The sequence below is a fragment of the Rhipicephalus sanguineus genome, chromosome 5, assembly GCF_013339695.2.
Source record: "Rhipicephalus sanguineus isolate Rsan-2018 chromosome 5, BIME_Rsan_1.4, whole genome shotgun sequence".
In the NCBI taxonomy this organism is placed as follows: domain Eukaryota; kingdom Metazoa; phylum Arthropoda; class Arachnida; order Ixodida; family Ixodidae; genus Rhipicephalus; species Rhipicephalus sanguineus.
This window is the reverse complement of record NC_051180.1, coordinates 11,310,088-11,330,068: the sequence shown is the minus strand read 5'-3', so window position 1 is coordinate 11,330,068 and position 19,981 is coordinate 11,310,088. Positions and strand designations below refer to the sequence as shown.

At 45.6% G+C, this 19,981-nt stretch overlaps 1 protein-coding gene across 1 annotated transcript; it reads left to right on the top strand.

Moving 5' to 3' along the window:
• The first annotated feature begins 256 nt into the window (after positions 1-256).
• On the top strand, positions 257-16,659 carry LOC119393101 (signal peptide peptidase-like 2B). Its single transcript, XM_049415860.1, has 12 exons — positions 257-283; positions 1,702-1,884; positions 3,259-3,343; positions 4,421-4,538; positions 5,152-5,309; positions 5,591-5,687; positions 6,638-6,833; positions 12,365-12,439; positions 13,610-13,763; positions 14,019-14,096; positions 14,775-14,929; positions 16,269-16,659. The coding sequence occupies exons 1-12, from the start codon at positions 257-259 to the stop codon at positions 16,527-16,529; spliced, it is 1,587 nt and encodes a 528-aa protein (XP_049271817.1). The 3' UTR covers positions 16,530-16,659.
• Positions 16,660-19,981: the final 3,322 nt, after the last annotated feature.

The window sequence follows — 19,981 nt, the reverse complement described above, 5'->3', positions numbered from 1 at the left end:
TCTCTACCTTCTTTTCCCGCCACTGTGCACCCGCTCACTTGATGGTCGGCGTTTGTGTCGTTCTCTTCTGTGTCCGTGTTTGCATGACCACTCTCTCTCGTGATGTATACATATAAACGGCTACATTTAGTGAAGAGTAATGTCCGACCCATGCGTTCATTGCGCGTAGGGGGAGAATGGAAAACTAGGAGTCGTCCGCGTGGCCGCGAAGGGCGAGACCTTCTCTTTCTGCCTCAAGTATTTCCCTTCGTTCAAGATGCTACCAGAAGATAAATCGGAAGCGGTGAGTGCCCACGTTAAGCGAAGTTACTTATGCGATAAGTGTTCACATTTGCTTGTACGTAAACATGTGTTCGTCGGGACTCGCCTATATAGTGTGGTGCGGATATAATAGCGTCAAGCTCGGTTTGTGCTATTAATTGTGAAACAGGATACAAAAAGAAAGACGTTTTTCATTCTTGTGACTGCGTTAAAGGGGTCATGAAGCACCCCTTGGTCTTGTTGAAAAAACACATCCTGCGGAAAGCTGACACGGCTATGAACTGCTCTGCAAAATATTGCAGTCGTGCGCGCCGCGTAAAGGCCACAAGCGGAGCGCGAAGTTACCGTTTCCTCAGGCGCCCTCTTTTTAAACAGAGGCCGGTTCTCACTCTCGTCGGTGGGCGGGGCGTCTGCACGTTGACGTCGCGGATCTGCCAGTTTACGTCGCAAGAGATATAGCATGCTTATTGGCTGATAGCCGGATGAGATGCGCTTCTTGCCACGGGTTGCCGCCACTTGCCCGCGCCGCAGTCCTCAGTCTGCTAAATTTACACGGTAGCCGCACTCGCGCATGCGAATCACAGCGGGAGAGCGATCGCGTTTCATGACGCGCGCTGACGTAACTTCTTCCCCCCATGCCATCCTTCCCTGTGTAGCTTCCAGTGCGCTCGTCGGCACGAGAAAAGAGAGAAAGCGCTGAGAGCGTGTGCCAAACCCCCGTAACTCCGCTCGTTCTTGACGGAATCGAGAAGTTTTTGCGGCAATCGATTCTGGAGGCAGTAAACTCCGATACTGAGGTCATTAGATCATTACTTGGAAAAGTGGTTCATGACCCCTTTAATACTCCGTGCCTTATTTTCTTCATACTTTTTAAAATTCATGTTCTTAGTGCGCTCTCGTTTGGTCGCCGATGTGCTGCGAGAACGGCTATATCAGCAACGTAACGGCAAATTCTCGAAATGCAACTATGCAAATCGCTCCTACCTACTGTGCTGATTTTGCATCGCAATCAACTTTGGGAAGTAAATAAAACAAATAATCTGCTGTGCACATTCGGGCAATGCTTCTCAAAGCTTTCTTCGCAGCTTACATAAACAAACTCGGAGGTTTTCGGCTGAGCAACCCGAAATATGTCTCGTGGGAATTTTAGCATGCCTGATTTCACAACTGTGAGTAACTTTGACTCAGCTTGGGCAAGTTTCATAACCTAATACGTGATGTATATACTAATGAGTAGAAGCGAAATGTTAGTAGTAAAATAATAGCGTAATTAGTCGAGTTTTCAAATGATTGCTACAAGAAAATAAATATTGTACGGCCCGCTTCCACGGTTTAATTGCTTTCATTCTCAATCGGTTATGCAGTTAAGATAAGAAAAAGGGCAGTATGAGTCAATGTCGTGCCTTTCAATTGTAATATAATGCACTGCGTGCGTCTCAGGAGCCCCGACAGCTGGTGAACATGACTGCTCAGGACGGGTGCCTGCCACTGCGCAAGATCAACCTGACCAACAAGGTGGCGCTCATTCGGGACTTAGGGCACTGCCCACTCGAGACTGTTGCCAAGAACTTCCGGGAAGTCAAGGCCTACGGTCTAGTTGTAGGCCTCTCCGGCAGCAAACTCGTAAGTGGACAAGATGAAAAAGACAGCATGCACAGTCTTTACTAGGCAAGCGAAACTTAGTCTAGCACCTAAAAAATTTGCAATTTTTCCGGAGAGGCAAATCAGCGACACTGATATCAGTGCATTAGACAGCTATACAAAGTGAACTTGGTTTGACAGAATAACGTTTCGGTTGTTTGACTAAAGCTTGAATCGCAATTTAATAGTTGACTTTAAGAGCAATTGGAAAGTTACGCTGGCGCCTCCGCTTCGCTTTATCAGCAGTATGGAATGCAATATTACTCACAGACTGAGCTTATATTTAAATAAAGATGACTTCTTTAGGTTTATCAGGCTTCGAGCAATCCACGCAAATTTCTTTTGAAGACAGCGGAAGTAAACACCGACCTCCACGCTAGCCATCTTCAGGGCAGTTAATAATCAATTCAACCATTTGCGACAACAAAGCCTTAACCAACTTCCTCGGCTTAACAGAACACCCAGCTTTGTACGAGTGACCTTGATATATTTTATGTACATTTGTGAATTGTTCTTGATAGGGGGTGTAATTTTCTTCGGAGTTACGGGCATAAGTCACTTATTGCATAAGACTTATTGATACTTCCGTTGGCATACGTAAATCCAAACGTAGGATTACAGAATGAACAAAATCTCGAATAATCGGGTTTACACACTTAGTCGGTGCGGAGCCCTGCCCGAAAGCTGCAATAATGTGTGGGCTATGGAAAGAAACAGCAGCTCTTTTTCGCAGCTTATTGTGAAGGTAATAAGGTAATAATCTGGAAAGTTTAAAATGACACAGAATCGTAGGAATCGCCGGAATGATTGCGTCACCTTTCTTGGCTTTCAATTCGAAAAGGGGCTGACGCGACGATGACTGACTACGGGAGAGGAAGAGGGTTGTCTTTGTGGCTTTACATCATCCATTGCATATCTTTCCCGTTATAGACTGCGTCTGCGACCGTAATTGGTAATGCTATTGACAGAGCATGTATTTTATCTGACGCTTACTGCAAGCTTGCTTGTTGTTGACTTGAAGAAAGAACATAACGCATATTATATCAGTGAGCTTAGGAGCCAAGTAACAGTCAATTGCAGGTTCGGTCCCTGCTGGCGGAAAGTTGTCTTTTCGTCCACTTTACTTTCTTCTCATCTGTATCACAATTGCTACGATATACTTAAACATGCAATTAACGTCCCCTAACCTCCTTGGCTTTATTATCTGCTGGTTTTATTACGTCAATCGTCTACGTGAATCACTGAACAGTGAATGTCGCCGGAGCCAACGTTTGGACAAGTGGATTTGTCAGGAAAGCACTGCTTTCCCCGTGCTTCTCATTTTATTCTTTACTGCTTCTCTCTCTCTCTTTTCAGGACGACGTAGTCTACGAAGGCAGTCATCTGAGTCCCTCGACATGTTGTCGGATTCGTCAACAGAAGGAGCTTATCAAAGTTGATGGTAATGGAAGCCTAATGCGCGACTGCCAAAATATAGCGGTGGTCAGTTAAAACTGCCGCGCGACGCATTGAGCTGTGCAAACCAATCGAATTGTACTCAACTACGCATTTGAAAACTTCACGAGCTGACACGTTTTACCTTGCGTTACGGACGTTTTCATGTGTAGGTTCAGGATTCCGTTGAACGTGTGACTCACTTTGTTTTAAATAAATAAATAAATAAATAAATAAATAAATAATAAATACATAAATAATAAATAAATAAATAAATAAATAAATAAATTGACAGTCTCTAAGGAGAGCACAGGTGAAAGCGTATGCTCTCCTGAGACACTCATTACAGTACTTTGATGTTCTCATACGACTGCATTGTTTCTCCCCATCCTTGAAGCTTTCTTGCACGCCACCTGCTTTGCACGGACTCAGTAATTGACCCACCTTTGACCAAGCGGACGCTGTGTGACGTCATTGATGACGCAATGAGTTCACACGATGGCCTCGCTGCTTTATTTAGCGAGAGGACGAGGAGGAGCGGCTGCGCGGCCAAGCCCACAGCGTTATGTTTTATCTCATGGCACACGAGCACTCGAGCTCCGCGACGCTCTTCTTTCTTTGCCGAGGTGGGCTGTACGCGATGGTCGCGGACTTTATTACTTAGCTTTTTTTTTTCGTGCGCGTTGACGCCAACTACGCCGGATTTTACTCATAAGACGTACGTCTTTCGCCTTAATGAATTGTGTTTTTCAGGTCAAGGCTGAGTACCAGCTGCATATAGTCGTACGAGCTAATCGATTGTACTGTTAAAAGTAACAGGACTGTGTAATTTTATCGTTCATAATAAATACTACATGCGTATAACATGTTAGATATCGTTACCTCTAATCAGAGGTGCGAAATAATCTGCAGTTGGTAACGTCACAGTACTGTACTTGCGCAAGGCGGAAATATAAATAACAAGGCTGCGACCCCGAGCACTCGGGCGAAATGCTGTTTCCTCTATACGTGGTATGCGTTCTAAAACGCTTATTGATTGGCAGTTTCGCAAAAGCTCCCCACCTCTACGTGTTCGCACTTGCAGAAGCTGATGACACCGAAGGAACCGCTGCCCACTCAACTGTTCACAAGGAGCCTGAAGTCGACAAAGGGCTCCTCATTGTTTGGTGTATCGCTACTTTCAGCGTTGCCATGGGCGCTTTGTGGGCAGGAATCATCAGTAACCAGCTGTAAGACATATTTACTCGAAAATGATGTAATCTTCTAGTGTGTGCGCCAAGTTGTAGTGCTACACCTGCCCTTGGTATAGCACTGGATATGATTGCAGTTACCTGAAAGAGTTGTAGCGAAGACAACGAAGTTCACTTGTCATCTCACATCATTTTTGCCGTATCTTTGCTCCGTTTACTCTTTAAGAAATGTCGATGATGAAAGACAGTAGATAGATAGATAGATAGATATAGATAGATAGATAGAGTAGATAGATAGATAGATAGATAATAGATAGATAGAAGATAGATAGATAGAAGATAGATAGATCGATAGATAGATAGATAGATAGATAGATAGATAGATAGATAGATAGATAGATAGATAGATAGATAGATAGATAGATAGCTAGATAGATAGATAGATAGATGATAGATAGATAGATAGATAGAATAGATAGATAGATAGATAGATAGATAGATAGATAGATAGCTAGATAGATAGTAGAGATAGATAGATGATATATGATAGATAGATAGATAGATAGATAGATAGATAGATAGATAGAACACCTGCATTGAGGTTTTGCTGACCGCGTTCCCGCAGTTACCTTTACCACGAGTACAAGGCGAGCCGGCCTGCACCTACAGCAGAGGAATCTCAACTGAGGTCGGCGAGCAAGCGTCGAAGAAGTGGTGACGAAGCCCGAAGAATCGACATGGAGGAGGACATTGACCTGCGCGTCACACCAAGTCCATGGTCATGTTCGTCGCCTTCATGTCTGGCACGTTGATCGTGCTCATATCTCTTCATCCAGTATCTCGGTGAGTGCACGGCCGACATGCGCGCGCCTGGCTCACCTTGAACCGCTGTAGCTCGGCAAGCCTCGAATACATCCGCTAACTGGACATTCTGAGACACTTAGTGAGAAGCTGCGAATGTTTAATAAGATGTTTAAACCGAAGTGCTAGTGTTACTGCGCAGTCCTTGGATGCCATGGAAAACCGAAGCTCACAATAGCGTTGTTTTTTTAATCTACTTTCAGTGTACGTGATCATAGGTATGTTCGTGCTCGCCTCGACAGTTGCTCTCGTCGGAGTGCTTGAACCTTTGTTCTATATGGTGCCTTTTGGCACGGCAAGGTAAGCGCACTATCTTGTAATCTTCGTTCACTTGCTACCGAACTAGCTGACTACATATTTTTACTTGCTCCCTCGGCGCGCTTTACATTGAGGAAGTTAACTGTAGTACACTCATTCGGCATTACGCTGATCTATGCTAGCATACGACATAACCGATTCACATTGACCTTACGGCCGCACATACGTAGGTTGGTACGTACATAATGTGCAATGCATAGGGGCATACTACAGATGCACCTTCTGTAATTATGAGTTGGGTGAGTCGGCAGGGTATAGTGAGACGAAACAGATCGAGATATGTGTTCTACTGTAACGTTTTATAATTTGTCCTTTGTCTGAATTCGTTTTCTTCACTTTGTTGTTGTTAGCAACACAAGGTGTATTAGACGATATTATAAATGCGCAGATATATCAGTATCTAGCACGAGTGTTTGTGACGGCTGCACATCATCAGAGATGATAAAAACTTACGCCGAAGTGGGCATGGATGTTTGTAAAAACCTGATTCTTATAGCACGTGTGCGCGGTTAGTTTATATATAGCTGCCGTATAAGGTGTCGCAAGACCACGCCGCATATTTTTTTGTGCGCGTGGGTAGATGCGTATTTACGCGTGTGTGCGTGCTTGCATACTTATTGATGTGCCGTGCGCGCTTTCGTGTTATACGAGTCCCCTTCATCGAGTCGACATCAATTCCTACTTTCGCATTAAAATTTGGTAAAACATACCAGCATCAAGAAAACCTCAATATATCTGCGATAATTCTATCATTTTGATTAATATTTCATGTTTAAGATATTCAATTTGACCGTAGTTTTCGGGTGTCATGGAGTCCCTCCCACCTGCTCGTCATGGCCTTCTTGGTATACGTTTAACGCGCTTGTTGTAAGGGACTCCTGTTATTTGCGTCTCAAGTCGCGCAACTACAAATCATGATTTTTCCATTGAAGGCTACCGAATTACGCGTTCCCCTGCTTCTACGGCTCGCTGGAGGTGCGCCAGGTGTTGCTGATTTTGTTCTCCATCGGCCTGGCCTTTTCGTGGGTCGTCATCCGCCACAACTCCAAGTCTTGGCTGCTACAGGATTTCTTGGGAGTCATCTTCAGCATCTACATGATCAAGACCTTACGCCTGCCTAACCTTATGGTGATCACTTTAATATAAGCACTCTTGTGCATGTGCGGATACTGCCCCTTCCTTTCGCACATATTGCTTTCTTATTGCGAATGTCTTATCTTAGAACCAGTAGTGTGCTACATGTGAAATGTTTACTAACGGTCGCATATCGATAAGATAGATGACGAAATGAGATCTGAATAATTGGAGAAGAAGGCACGTTTTCCAACAATGCAGAATGTGGTCGTCAATGAGAGTTCGGGATCGTGACTTTGTTTACTACATAAAAACATAGTAGCAGAGGGGCAACAGCAGTTACTGCAAAATGCTCATACAGGTAGCGACCAGAATTAATTTTTAGCACTTCTAAGTAGCAACCTTCTTTTGCTGGAGAAGAAATATCAGAATGACCACGTCAACGTTTAACTTGTCATCGCATACTTGTGGCCAATGTTCGGTCGCCATGCCTGTGTCCATAGTGGTGCGCGGGGGGGGGGGGGGGGGGGGGGGGGGGAGGGGGGCGCCAATTTCTCCCCGATACCGCTACTCAATCTGACCTTTCACGTCATTTTTTATAGCGCGGTGTTATGGCTACGCATGTTGTCGTTGTTTTTTTGCGATAATGGCGACCAAGGATCTGTGGTGTTGCATCCAATGAGCTGTATACTTCTAATAATAATAATAACTGCTGGGGTTTAACGTCCCAAAACGACGACATGATTATGAAAGACACCGTAGTGGAGGGCTCCGGAAATTTCGACCACCTGGGTTTCTCTAAAGTGCACCTAAATCTAAGTACACGGGCCTCGAGCATTTTCGCCTCCATCGAAAATGCGGCCGCCGCGGCCGAGATTTGATCCCGCGACCTGCGGGTCAGCAGTCGAGCACCATAACTACTCGACCACCGTGGGGTGATTCCACGAGAGATCGAACATGCCTGTCCGGTCGCATTTTTTGTTTTGCCTGGGTTTTTTATATGTTGTGCGGGCACATTCAAAGTGCACGGAACTGAAAATTTTATTTCCAAGAAACGCTCCCAGCGCGCCAAAAAAATATTTGAAGGTGGCGGCGCGTGCCTCCTGTTTTTGCTCACTGCAGTGTTTTCGGATTTCACGGCCGAATTTAGCGCGAACTATAAATGATGTGTCGAAAATTTCTTTTGCTGGATTTAATACGCATTACTGTGAATTACATCCATGCTTTTTTTATGCCGTCCTCAAAAAGAAGAAAATGTGAAAAAATGGCAAACCACGGCCGAAATCAAAAAGGGTCCTAAGTTTGAGACGCCTTGGCGCCTTTACTATTTCAAACAGAAACTTGAAAACAGTGTCAACTATAGAAAAGAGCTTTTGCAGCATTTGTGCAGAAGATCATTTTCCTAGGCGCAGCGCAAAAAAAGAAAAAAATAGTTAAAGAAGCGAGTTTTTTCAAAAAAGTACATTTTCAAAAAATAAAATAAAAAAAACTCCGGTCTCAATTTTGACGGCAATTTTTTATCGAAGAGCGCTTACGTCAATGAACACACGGTTTTAATATCATATGTCCTCATTTGCTTTGTTTACGCGATATAACTGGCCAAAATTACCCTTGCTGTGTGTGCTCACTTCAGTGCGATCGATAGTTGTCATCAGCTTGCATTGCACTTAAATCTAGTTTTAATTATTTTCCTGCAGTAAAACCTTGCTCTGGTGTCTTGTCGTCAAGAAAAATGCATTCTCAAACTTTAACTGTGTCTAGCGGATGTGGGGGTGGGCTGCTGCCGCTCTCTAAAGGCCGAACGCGTACGCAATTTGCAGCTTACAACCTCAACTTACCCGAAAGTATTCGTTAATCAGAAGCACACGAGACACCACGAACACATGGTTTAGGTCACTTTGTCAAAACTCTCCTTGCACACAGGAATAAAGCATTTGTATGCAGCGAAGGCCAGCTTAATCTGTAACTAAATGCCCACAATCAGCAGGCGCGCTGTTATGCAGTTGTTTTCTCACTGCCAGCTTGCTTCCCTTCCATTACGTGCATTGTACGCTCTAACCATCTTCCCCATTCGACGCACACTGTGCCTAGACAACATTTGTAAAAAAGTTAGCTCAATGATTTCCGAGCCGTTTATTTCACTTCCCGCTATCACATGTTTTCGGCGTCGCAGATAACGTCTTCCTGTATCATCTCGACCGTTACCTCAGCGTTTCAGCAGCCAGGAAACGTGCGGTTGCGGCATGATTAAGCCGTGAGTGGCCGAAGCTGCCCAATTTATGATGTTTTGTTGCCACTTTACTAAAGTGCTTTCCCACGTCGAGGACAGCAAAGGTCATTGGTGGCACCAGGCGGACATTACCCTTAGTTTTGACAATGAGTGCGGCCTACAAATTAAATATTACAGCCCAAAGCGCTTAGACACCCTTAGTCATAAATGTTAACCGTAAGCAGTTCTGGAAAGGCATTCATGACAGCTGCGCAGATGTGAGATAATTTATGCGGCGCCGTTCAGTATAAACGTTTCGGCTTGCTCTAGCTGTTCACTACACGCGATGCGCGCGGCCCATGGCTACGTCCGATTGTTCTGTGCCGGTTATTTACGCGTTCACAAAAAGAAGATTGCTGAGGAAAACGTTTTCGTTGCGCAAATTTTTTTTCTTCGCTCTTTTTGTTGTTGCCTACCGCCAGAAGCTACTGTCATAGGCTGAGGATCTTCGCGACACCTGCGAGGTCTGCTTGCATTGCTTTAGGCTACTCAAGGAAAACCTGTCTACATCTAACCGCGATGAGGTAGACCAGGCATTCCTTCAGGAAGAAGAAGCGATTGATATCTTGAACAGGCACGCCCATCTTTCCTCTGATGATTGTAGGCGAGGTTGTAGGTTGCAAACTGTTTACACGTGAGCCATTTAGAGGGCGGCAGCAGCCCACTTTTGCACACGCTAGACACAAATAAAATCTGAGAACACATTTTTTTTGACGAAAAGCCACCAGAGCAAGGTTTTTCTGCAGCAGAACAAATAAAACTGCGATTTACGCACAATGCAAGCTATTAACAACCATCAGTCACACTGAAGTGAGCACTCACAGCAAGGGTCATTTTGGCCAGTTATATCTCGTAAACAAAGCAAATGAGGACATATGATATTAAAACCGTGTGTTCATTGACATAAGCGCTCTTCGATAAAAAATTGCCGTCAAAATTGAGACCGGAGTTTTTTTATTTTATTTTTTGAAAATGTACTTTTTTGAAAAAACTCGCTTCTTTAACAATTTTTTTCTTTTTTTGCGCTGCCCGTAGGAAAATGATCTTCTGCACAAATGTTGCAAAAGCTCTTTTCTATAGTTGACACTGTTTTCAAGTTTCTGTTTGAAATAGTAAAGGCGCCAAGGCGCCTCAAACTTAGGACCCTTTTTTGATTTCGGCCGTGTTTGCCATTTTTTCACATTTTCTTCTTTTGAGGACGGCATAAAAAAAGCATGGATGTAATTCACAGTAATGCGTGTTAAAACCAGCAAAAGAAATTTTCGACACATCACTCATAGTTCGCGCTAAATTCGGCCGCGAAATCCGAAAACACTGCAGTGAGCAAAAACAGGAGGCACGCGCCGCCACCTTCAAATATTTTTTTGGCGCGCTGGGAGCGTTTCTTGGAAATAAAATTTTCAGTTCCGTGCACTTTGAATGTGCCCACACAACATATAAAAAACCCAGGCAAAACAAAAAATGCGACCGGACAGGCATGTTCGATCTCTCGTGGAATCACCCCGTGGCGGGTAACTGTTTACTTCTCATTTGTACCCCGGAAAACCGGGCACCAATGGTAGGCCTTTGTAAGAAACTCGTCATCGCTTCATTTTCTTTTTTGCAATCATTGCGGAGCTCGTTTTCTTTCGGATTCGACCAAGAAGTAGAGGGGGGGGGGGAGGAGGGCTGCGGTCAAACTTGCCTCCCCCTCTTTCTCAATGGAGAAACCTGCGCATGCCTATGCCTGTTTCACCAGCAGTATTGTCATCACACCCGCAGTCCAACGCCTACTACACGGCAGCTAGCACGGAGACTTGGTACTAAAGGGGCCACGCAACACTTTTTCAGCATGGTCAGAAAACGCTGCCGATCGGTAGTCGAGGCTCCTGACAACACGCGAGCCATACAGTATAGCGCGGCACGCGGCCTGCAATTTACAATTAATTCTCAAAGTCAGCTAAATATCGCTCCCCTTTCTTTCTACAAATTATGGCATATACTCAAATTACCACGCCATATACCCAAATTCACGGCCATTGGCTGATTTGCGCATCGTGAGCTGCATAGTTACCGAGGCCGCCGCGGGAGGCCGCCACGTTCCCCCGCGTGCGCTCGCGATCACACTGAAACTAAGCCGCGCGTTCGATGGAAAAAGAAAGAAGTGCTCAAGGTCATGACGCGCGCGTGGCGTAACTTCTTTCCCCCGTGCCATCACTCCCAGCTTAGCTTCCAGCGCGCTCGTCGGGACGAGAGAAGAGATGAAGCAATTACAGCGTGCGACAAATCTCTCTAACTTCGCTCGTCTTGACGAATTCTAATAATTTTTGCGGTGGTCGATTCGTGAGGCGATAAACTCCTTCAATGAAGTTATTCGACGGTTGCTTACAAAAGTGTTGCGGGGCACCTTTAAGTGCGAACGTTCTAAGATGGCCAAGTTGGTTCACGAAAGTGCAAGATTCCGTATGCATACCAGCACCTAAACGCACCGGAGCGCGGCCAGCTTCCTGCAACCGTGCCAACCACCGTTTAGGTACCAACGTGCTGAGGCGAAGAAAACTTCGTCTCAATATGTTAACGCTTGCATTCCGATCCGCTCAGTTGTGCTTGCATGCTGTTGGTTCTTCATGAAACGGTAATCTCATATGCATTCTCATTCGCAGTCTCTTATTTGCCTTTTGGACCACGTCATATATTTCGGAGTTATCAGGGTACACACATGCAACTTTAATTTTTTCCTAGAGGAGGGGGTGGGGGTACTGAGCCACAAGCAAGCAATCAGCGTTTGCAACTAACATCGAAGCGAACAAGAACTGCTGCAACTGAGCATTAATAGGATAACACAAAGAACAACACCGATTCAGACCCCCCCCCCCCAACCCCCAAGAACAAAAAACAAAAAAATAAAAAGAACTTCAAGACGTGCGTTATCGCAAACTTGCGGAGGAGCAGCAACCAGGAATTATTAGTCTTTCATTAGCTCCAAGAGCAAATGATACAAACTATTATATTGTCTACCGCTAAAACGGCAGGCATTAATCTAATTGTGTTGAATATTTTACGTCCATTTCCCCAGTGCCTCGACAGAGAGGGAGAGAGAGACGCGTTTATCAAAAATATTCTAATGGATACGCGAAACTGAATAACGTACTGATATGGCTTATAGTCTTCCTTGTTTAGACCTGCGGTGTATAACAAGAATGTCAGCGTCATTAGAAGCAAACTGAATGCAGTTGTAAGCGCTTCCACGTAAGGAATTTGTAACACCTCGGAATACATTAACAATACATACGTTTTCAATGAACATATTTATTGTTTTAATATTTTCTTCTTGCAGGTTATCTGCGTTCTGTTGGTCTTGCTTTTCTTTTACGATATTTTCTTCGTATTTGTCACGCCGTATCTGGTTCCGGTGAGTAAACTTATAATACCTCGAACAGCTTAAGTGCAGTTATATACATACCGTCCGGAAGAGTGAACTCGGCGCCAAATAAGTACGAGTGAAATAATTAATATGAAGTAGCAGAGTGTGACGTTGGGTGAATTGGTGCATAGCTTAATAAACTGGTTCGGCCTTACATGCACAAGATTGTCCACAATTTGAAAAAAAGTTGCAAACAGGCATGACGTTCCAGTGGCCTTCTCGGTACCCAACAAGCTGTCGAAGCTTTGTGCCCGCATTTCTTCGCAAAAAGCCAAGCTTTCATGCAAAAAGAAGCAGGCCCAGCCAGTTCTTCGTTGCATGGTGGGCGCTGTTTCTGAAATTCCGTTGAGCTGTGGCAAGTCGTACATTGGCCAAACAGGCCGCTGTGTTAATGATCGCCTTAGGGAGAATTTATTATCAATTAAGAATGGTGTGGGTTCACACCTGCCGTTCCATTGTGCTTCGTGCGGCTGCGCACCACTGTTCGGAGAAACTCGTGTGATAAGACGAAGCAGGGAAACGTTAGCACGAGAAGTACTTGAGGCATATCACATACAGGAGAAGGGGGATGAATGCGTCAGTGTCCCTTCGATCACTTTGTAGAAGAATTAATGCCTATTTTTATATGGCGCTGTGCGATAGGTCTTTTTTTTTCTGATTGTGCAATGTGATAGTCGCTTCTGCTGCGCCCCCTCTTTGTGCGCATATCTGGAAGAGTATATATTTGGGTGATGTCAAGAAAATAAACTAGTTGAAAGTCTGGCGCCCTATCCTGTCTTCTCTTGTTTCCTTGTTTGTCTCAGTTGCGCCACAAATATTTTATTATAAAAATTAATATGAAGTTTGATGTGCTGCCAGTTCTGCATTATTTGTACATCAACTTCTCCATTTTCGTGTGCCTTTTTTGTACAGAAATCAATGCCTCACAACCAGACCGGCAGCTTCGCCAAGTCATCAGGTGTAAGTGGATACCTGAAAGACACGACTTACTATTTCTTTAACTTAAAAGACGTCACTTAAGAACACCGCGGAAAATGTCATGGGGAATTGTTAAATACGATTATCTCACTACGAAAACGCAGCAATAGCAACAAACCAATGAGACCTGAGAGTCACTATGCAGCACCGGCAAAATATGGTCCCACCTTGTGCTTGCAGAAAGGAGACAGCATCATGGTGGAGGTTGCTCGGGGAGGAGGCAGCGACGAGCAGATACCAATGGTTTTGCGAGTTCCACATTTGAGCAACGAAGACATCAGCGCATGCTTCGGGGAGTACTCCGTGCTGGGATTTGGAGACATCCTTATTCCCGGTTAGACAGATTTTATTTGCCGATTTGGTTTTGATGTATCCACTAAAGCGTATGCGTAATTCCGTAGGGTCGTCGAAATAATTAATGAAACCCGTACTGTTCTTTCAACTACACTGGCTCGTGGACAGCAGTGGCTTCCAGAGTGTGCAGCCAAACTTTATACTATATCTTGAACATGAACTTAGCAAATTGCGTCGTGAAACATGGGCTCGCATTCCTCTCAGACAGAGCCACCATAACTGTCTATCTTCACAGGTTTCCTCGTGGCTTACGTGCACAGTTTCGACTTGATAGCGACCCAGGGCTGCCTCTACTACGTCACCAGCGTAACCGGTGCGCGTTTATGTTTTGCTATAGAAGAGTAGATGTTTGAGCCAGTTGGTGATGCATACTAGGTAAATTGAAGCGAAATAGGCGGCACGAGCGCTGCTAAGAACTGTAAACATTTATTTGAAAACATCGCCGCAGCTAGACACTAGGCGCATGAGCAGAAGACCTCCGGTGATCAGGAAAAAAAAAAAAACAGGCAGGCGTGAGAAGACACTCGTGGGTTTTTAACCAAGGAAATGCGATTCATGGGTAGGCATCTTTTAGCTGGTTCTTTACACTTCTGTTTTTGTTTTGTTTTTTCGTTCTTTATATTTCATTTTGTTTAACTTCCTTGCCGTTTTTGCGTAGTCAACTGTGTAATTACACTTCACATTTCGTTCACCTTTTTTGAGCATACACGTGTTGTACACGTACACGCGTTAACAGGTGTTGTTGCCACGTATTACGTTATCACGAGGGTATTTTCGCGCCTGCCTGTGTGTAATTTTTTCTGGTCGCCGGGGGTCCTGTGCTCATGCGCATGTTGTGCGGCGATGCTTTCCAATAAATGTTCACAGTTGTTAGCAGCGCTCGTCCCGTCTACTACTGAGCTTCACTTTAACAGTTATGTTTTGCTATAAACGTTTTGACGTGATCAAAATATCGCATGAGGCATCATATCGGCAACAATCGCGTGCGCAGCCTACGGCGTCGGTCTCCTGGTTACCTTCATTGGCCTCTACATAATGAAGATGGCCCAGCCCGCCCTGCTGTACCTTGTTCCCGCGACACTCATTCCGGTCATTCTCATCGCCTGGTATCGCGGGGAGCTTCGGGAGATTTGGTACGGACTCAAGGTGAGGCGCCTGTACCACATCTAGACGCTAGAAAAACGGAGATGCGCGCCGTGTGGGCAACTGCTTCAGCAATTATGCCCAATAGTAAGCAGGATGGAATGCTGCGAGTTAGTATAGATTCGTCTGGGCTAACCACGGCTAACAGCGATGTCCCCTTCTCTTCTTCGTCTGTGTTAGCCGCGCTGTTAGCTAAGATGAACCTACGCTGTACCTCATCGCGAACTACGATATATATATATATATATATATATATATATATATATATATATATATTAGTGTGTGTGTGTGTGTGTGTGTGTGTGTGTGTGTGTGTGTGTGTGTGTGTGTGTGTGTGATTCAAGATGTTATCGCGGTAACATCGGCTTGATAAAAAAAACAAAAATGTCTCTCAGCTATAAGCACACTTTGCTTTCTACCGACACCGCGGCAGGATGGCGATCGGGCATATAGAAAAAAAGATGGCTGATCCCTTTGTCATAGGAATCAGTATAACACGAAAGTGAAACGTGTCTTCACAGACGCAGTTGAATGTTGGTTGTGCATTGTTTCAGCAGAAGGGCGAAGGAATGAATGATATAGCAACAAAGGGTAATGTCACACGAAGAACGGAAAGCAGCTCGAAACATGCAACGCGCTGCTCGAGCAGAAAGGACGCACGGAAATAACATACACAGGATAAGCGCGAACTAACCACGCCCTGTGGAGGCGCGCGCGCATCGCCACGTCCGGGGCGACGACCTTTAAAGCGCACCCTTCGAGCCCTTCGCGCTATCTCGGTAGTGATAACGAAAACACGCTGAAGTGCCATCGGTCTCTGATTACCGCCAACGGTAAAGGGTGTCTGTAAATAGCTCACAGTTAGTATGCTGACCAACTTGCCGTTTGTGGCCGAGTCGGTTTGCGCCGCGCGCTGCGGAGCGAGGGGTCGTAGGTTTGACTCCCGGCGACGGAACTTTTTCTTCTAGTTTTTTTCTTTGCATCTGTTAGTGTATATTTTACAACGTCATATCCGTGACGGAAATACGTCAGTATATAGAGCCGTGGTGGACCCCGGCATAAAACACTTTCGTGTTAAAAATTCCTATAAAATATTCTACGATGTTGTCGGTGTTATCCCGACAAAGACACGGTCACCATAAAAATTGTTTGTCTGTTTTTCGAACTCGTAACCACGTTCTCAGCAGTGCAATATCACAGTTACAGCAACGATTACCTCAATTCAACTGTGAGTGAAAATTTTTGGGACTGCATTCGATGCTTTGGCGTCTGAAATGACCCGGCCGGCACAGTATCTGAAATCTTGTCCCTGCCACATCTGAGAAATTGGTTTCTGCCGCAGCCTGAGACGCCGTTACCCTCCGAGGAGGAACCAGAGACTTCCACAGTACCGGGCAAGAGGAAAAACTCCAGGGACGAAGAAGAGCGGCACGCCTCGTCGCGTCCCTCGACATCGACCATTGAGACGCCTACACAGACCTCGGTGGCGCCTTCGCCGTCCGCTATGTTCCCCGTGCACCGCTTCCCGCCCAGACCTCTAAGCCTGCCAGTGCCGTACACGCCAGCACCGCCGCTGTTCCAAATGCCTCCGCGATACTTTTGAACAATATGAGCTCACTAAACTGTTCGGAGCTTCACTGCGTATACCGGTATATGTAGTTGCGCGCATCCGTATATATTCGTATTTGGGCATTTGTAAAGCGTCGCGTAGTAAACAATAAAACCACGGCCAATGAAACAAAAAAAAATTGTGAAGCTTGCACTAAGCCGCGCAAGTCTTGAAACAGCGAAACTGGACGATTCTCATGACTAATCTGGTTGCTTCTAGGTTGTTTCTAGGCCTTAGCTAGGTGATGCAGGTTGTTTCTAGGTTTCTTCTAGGTCGTTGGCTTCAGCTAGGTGATGCTAGGTTATTTCTACGTTGAATCTCAGCGCAGGGAGGTTCGAGTTAAACCACACACAGTCACAGACCCGACACGGGTGTCCAAACTCCAGAGACAAAACCTCGCACTGAAACAAAGCGTTCGCACATCTCATAGATCTACGGGCTCGTCGTCGTTGGCGTGGGCCTTCCATCGCTTCGGGGTCTTCTCTCAGTTTCCCGTTACCTTTCCCGATACCTAGTATTCTCTCGTTGTACGTACTCGGGGTCTTCGGCCCACCGCCGTCGCTTCGCAGCCATTTGTTGTTGGGCTAACTGCAGCCTTCATTTTTAGTGGACCAGTGGTGAGTAGTAGGATTTACCCATTTCTGTGGCACATACCCGTTTATGATTATGATGGATTTTGCCTTCATATTTTGTCCAGTGGTGAGTAGTGGGATTTACCCAACATGGTTGATCCATCCGTTTTAGGAATCTGTATAACACGAAAGTGAAACGCATCTTTGCAAAAGTAGTCCAATGTTCATTGTACATTGGTAAATGAGAGCTTGCACAATGTCTGCTGGTGTCTGGCGGCTACAGCACCGTTTGATGTGGATGCATCTGCGTTTACGCCTGGTGGAACATCTCCATTGCGACGACTAACGTCAATGATCAAGATTAAACTTTTGTGGTAGCTGAATAAGCTAACCCGTACGGTGAATCCCGCCCAAAGATGGCATCAACAAGCACATAATAAACACTAGTACTCGATACGCGCTCATGGAAAGCGTCGTCATTTGAGGAAAAAAGCGGCAAGGTGTGCGCTCTCCAGTGATTGGGTAACCTACACTTCTGCTCATGCACACACTACCACACAGCGGTTCAGGAACGCGAGAGGCCGAACTCGTAGCTTGAGGCGTGAACGCGCGAATGTCTCGCTGTCCGCTGGCCTGTCTCACTACAACAAAGCACTCACTCGAACTGTACTGGAACAAAATGGAGTGGAAATCGGGGAGCCAGCCTCCGCGGCGCCGAGCGGGGCGCCTCATAACCAGCGTTGAACGTAGCGCTGAGACTACCGAAGCGCGTCCTGTCGTTGGTGTCACGATGCAGTATACTTCACCTCTCCAAGACGGTGACACCGCCCCACTCCAGCAAATTCACTTTTGTGAAAGGGAGAAGATGTGAGAGATATAAGGTGCGTTTGTGGAGGCTCATGCATGAGCGTCGGTGGCGCAGTGGCTAAAGCGCGCGACTCCCGTCGTCGCGGAACGAGTCATCCAAAGTGACAAAACATAGGCTTCTGTTTTTCTTTGTAATCTGCATTTTATTGACGTATCTCCGTGAGCGAAATACGTCAGTGAAGTCTTGGTGGGCCCCGGCATAAAACACTTTCGTGTTAAAAAAAAATCATAGGGGCAACCTTCGTCATGTAAACAGTCTTTCTTGTGCTTATTGTATCACATAGTTGAGCTTGTGTACACACGGCAAGAGACCTTGTGCAAAAATACGATTTCTTGTCGTGTGTACAATAAGCTGAAAAAGAAAAAAAAGTATAGATGCCAGTTCCTTAATGATTGTTACATCCAACGACTTCACCAGAGACTTCTCCATGTTGTCTAATCTTATGCACAAGAGGCGTTCTGTGTTTTCCTTCACTGCATTACTTCCCGTGTGCGCTTCGGGCGCCGTGGATAACGACCCAAGCGCACCGCAGGCAGCAAAACTACATCGCCAGCACCTCCTTGACCTGAAGTGGGACCCGGGTAGGCAGATGCGGTAGAGTCATTTCGTGCCCTGTATGACATGGCAAAAAAAAATTCGGGGGAGGGGGGGGGGGGGCACGGGCCCGGCGTGCCACCCCCTGGCTACGCCGCTGCATCGACTGAGAAGAAAAATAACATGGCTTTCGCCTTTGAGTCGTCTTAGGTAGCTACTTACCTTACATTGCCTCCTGCCGCCCAATTCTTGACTTAACCTCTTATGTGGGCACGTTCCATGACTCATGATTATCATCATCAGCAACTGCAGCAGCAGCCGTACAGCTCGTGCGTTTTTAACGCTGCCTGACACGCCCTAGGTGACCTTTTAAGGCTGCTTCCAACATCGCCTGTGTTCGACTGGATTGGAACGAAAATGACAGTGTCCTGGTCGCGTCTGCCTCAAGCCCTTAATGTCATGACCGCCCGTTCCGCAAATGTTGTCGTAGTACTGCTGTCGCTGTTGGCGATGTCACAGGTAAGAGCACTATTTCTTGCAATGTCATGTCGCGTTCAGATACCGGTGGTATTGAGACCACGTAGGGGCAACACGATGATAGATTCTGTTTCAATGTCGGGCAATGCATGGAGATCGAATGCGCCTTTAGTGCCATTTGATCGTGCTTGTTTTCAGAAATGTGATTTCTTATCGACGTAGTCGGACGGACGGCGGCCGTGGTTGATGATCCTGGATATATTCTGATGTTAATTTTTTGACACTTAAGGTCTCAATATGCAAGCTTTTTCAATAACTTTGAATCGATATGAATGCGGACGACGTTGTGGACCAGAATTTAATCCGAGACCACACACTCGGCAACAAGGCTTCATTATTGCCAAGTCAACGCGGCGTGTGTAGCAGTCGCTGACCGCATTTGAAAAGACCGCTGTCGGAGAATAGCTCGTGATGATTAGGCTCCTACTGCGAAACATACATGCGCCACCAAAGTTATTGATTATTCGGCCGCGCTTGCTGATGACGGCATTTCTAATGCGATTATCTGTATCTCGTTATTGGGAATCTGTATGCGAATACCTTCGTAAATGCAATCCCGGTAGTCGAATTTGTTTTTGTTTTTATTTTGCAATGATTCGGCCCGTCGCCTTGGTATTTAGTATATACACTAATAAAGAATCCCATCACAAGTGACCGGCGATTTTTCTCACAAATCCTTTTTTTTTTGCAAGAAAAAATTGTGAATCCGTGATCAGGGCCCTTAGCACAATAATGCGCACGCTAAAGAATGGGGCTGCAGGCATCTTCCCAGTGTTGACTACTTGTTCAGGTGGTGAACCTTCATGGCAAAGTGAAGCAGTGAAAAAACACCGAATATAAGTAAAGAAAACGAGCGTTACAGGACTATAGTGCTGTCATCCTGTAATGCTTTTCGTCGTGAAATATCCTGTAGTAGCATTGGAAGTCGGTTTTGT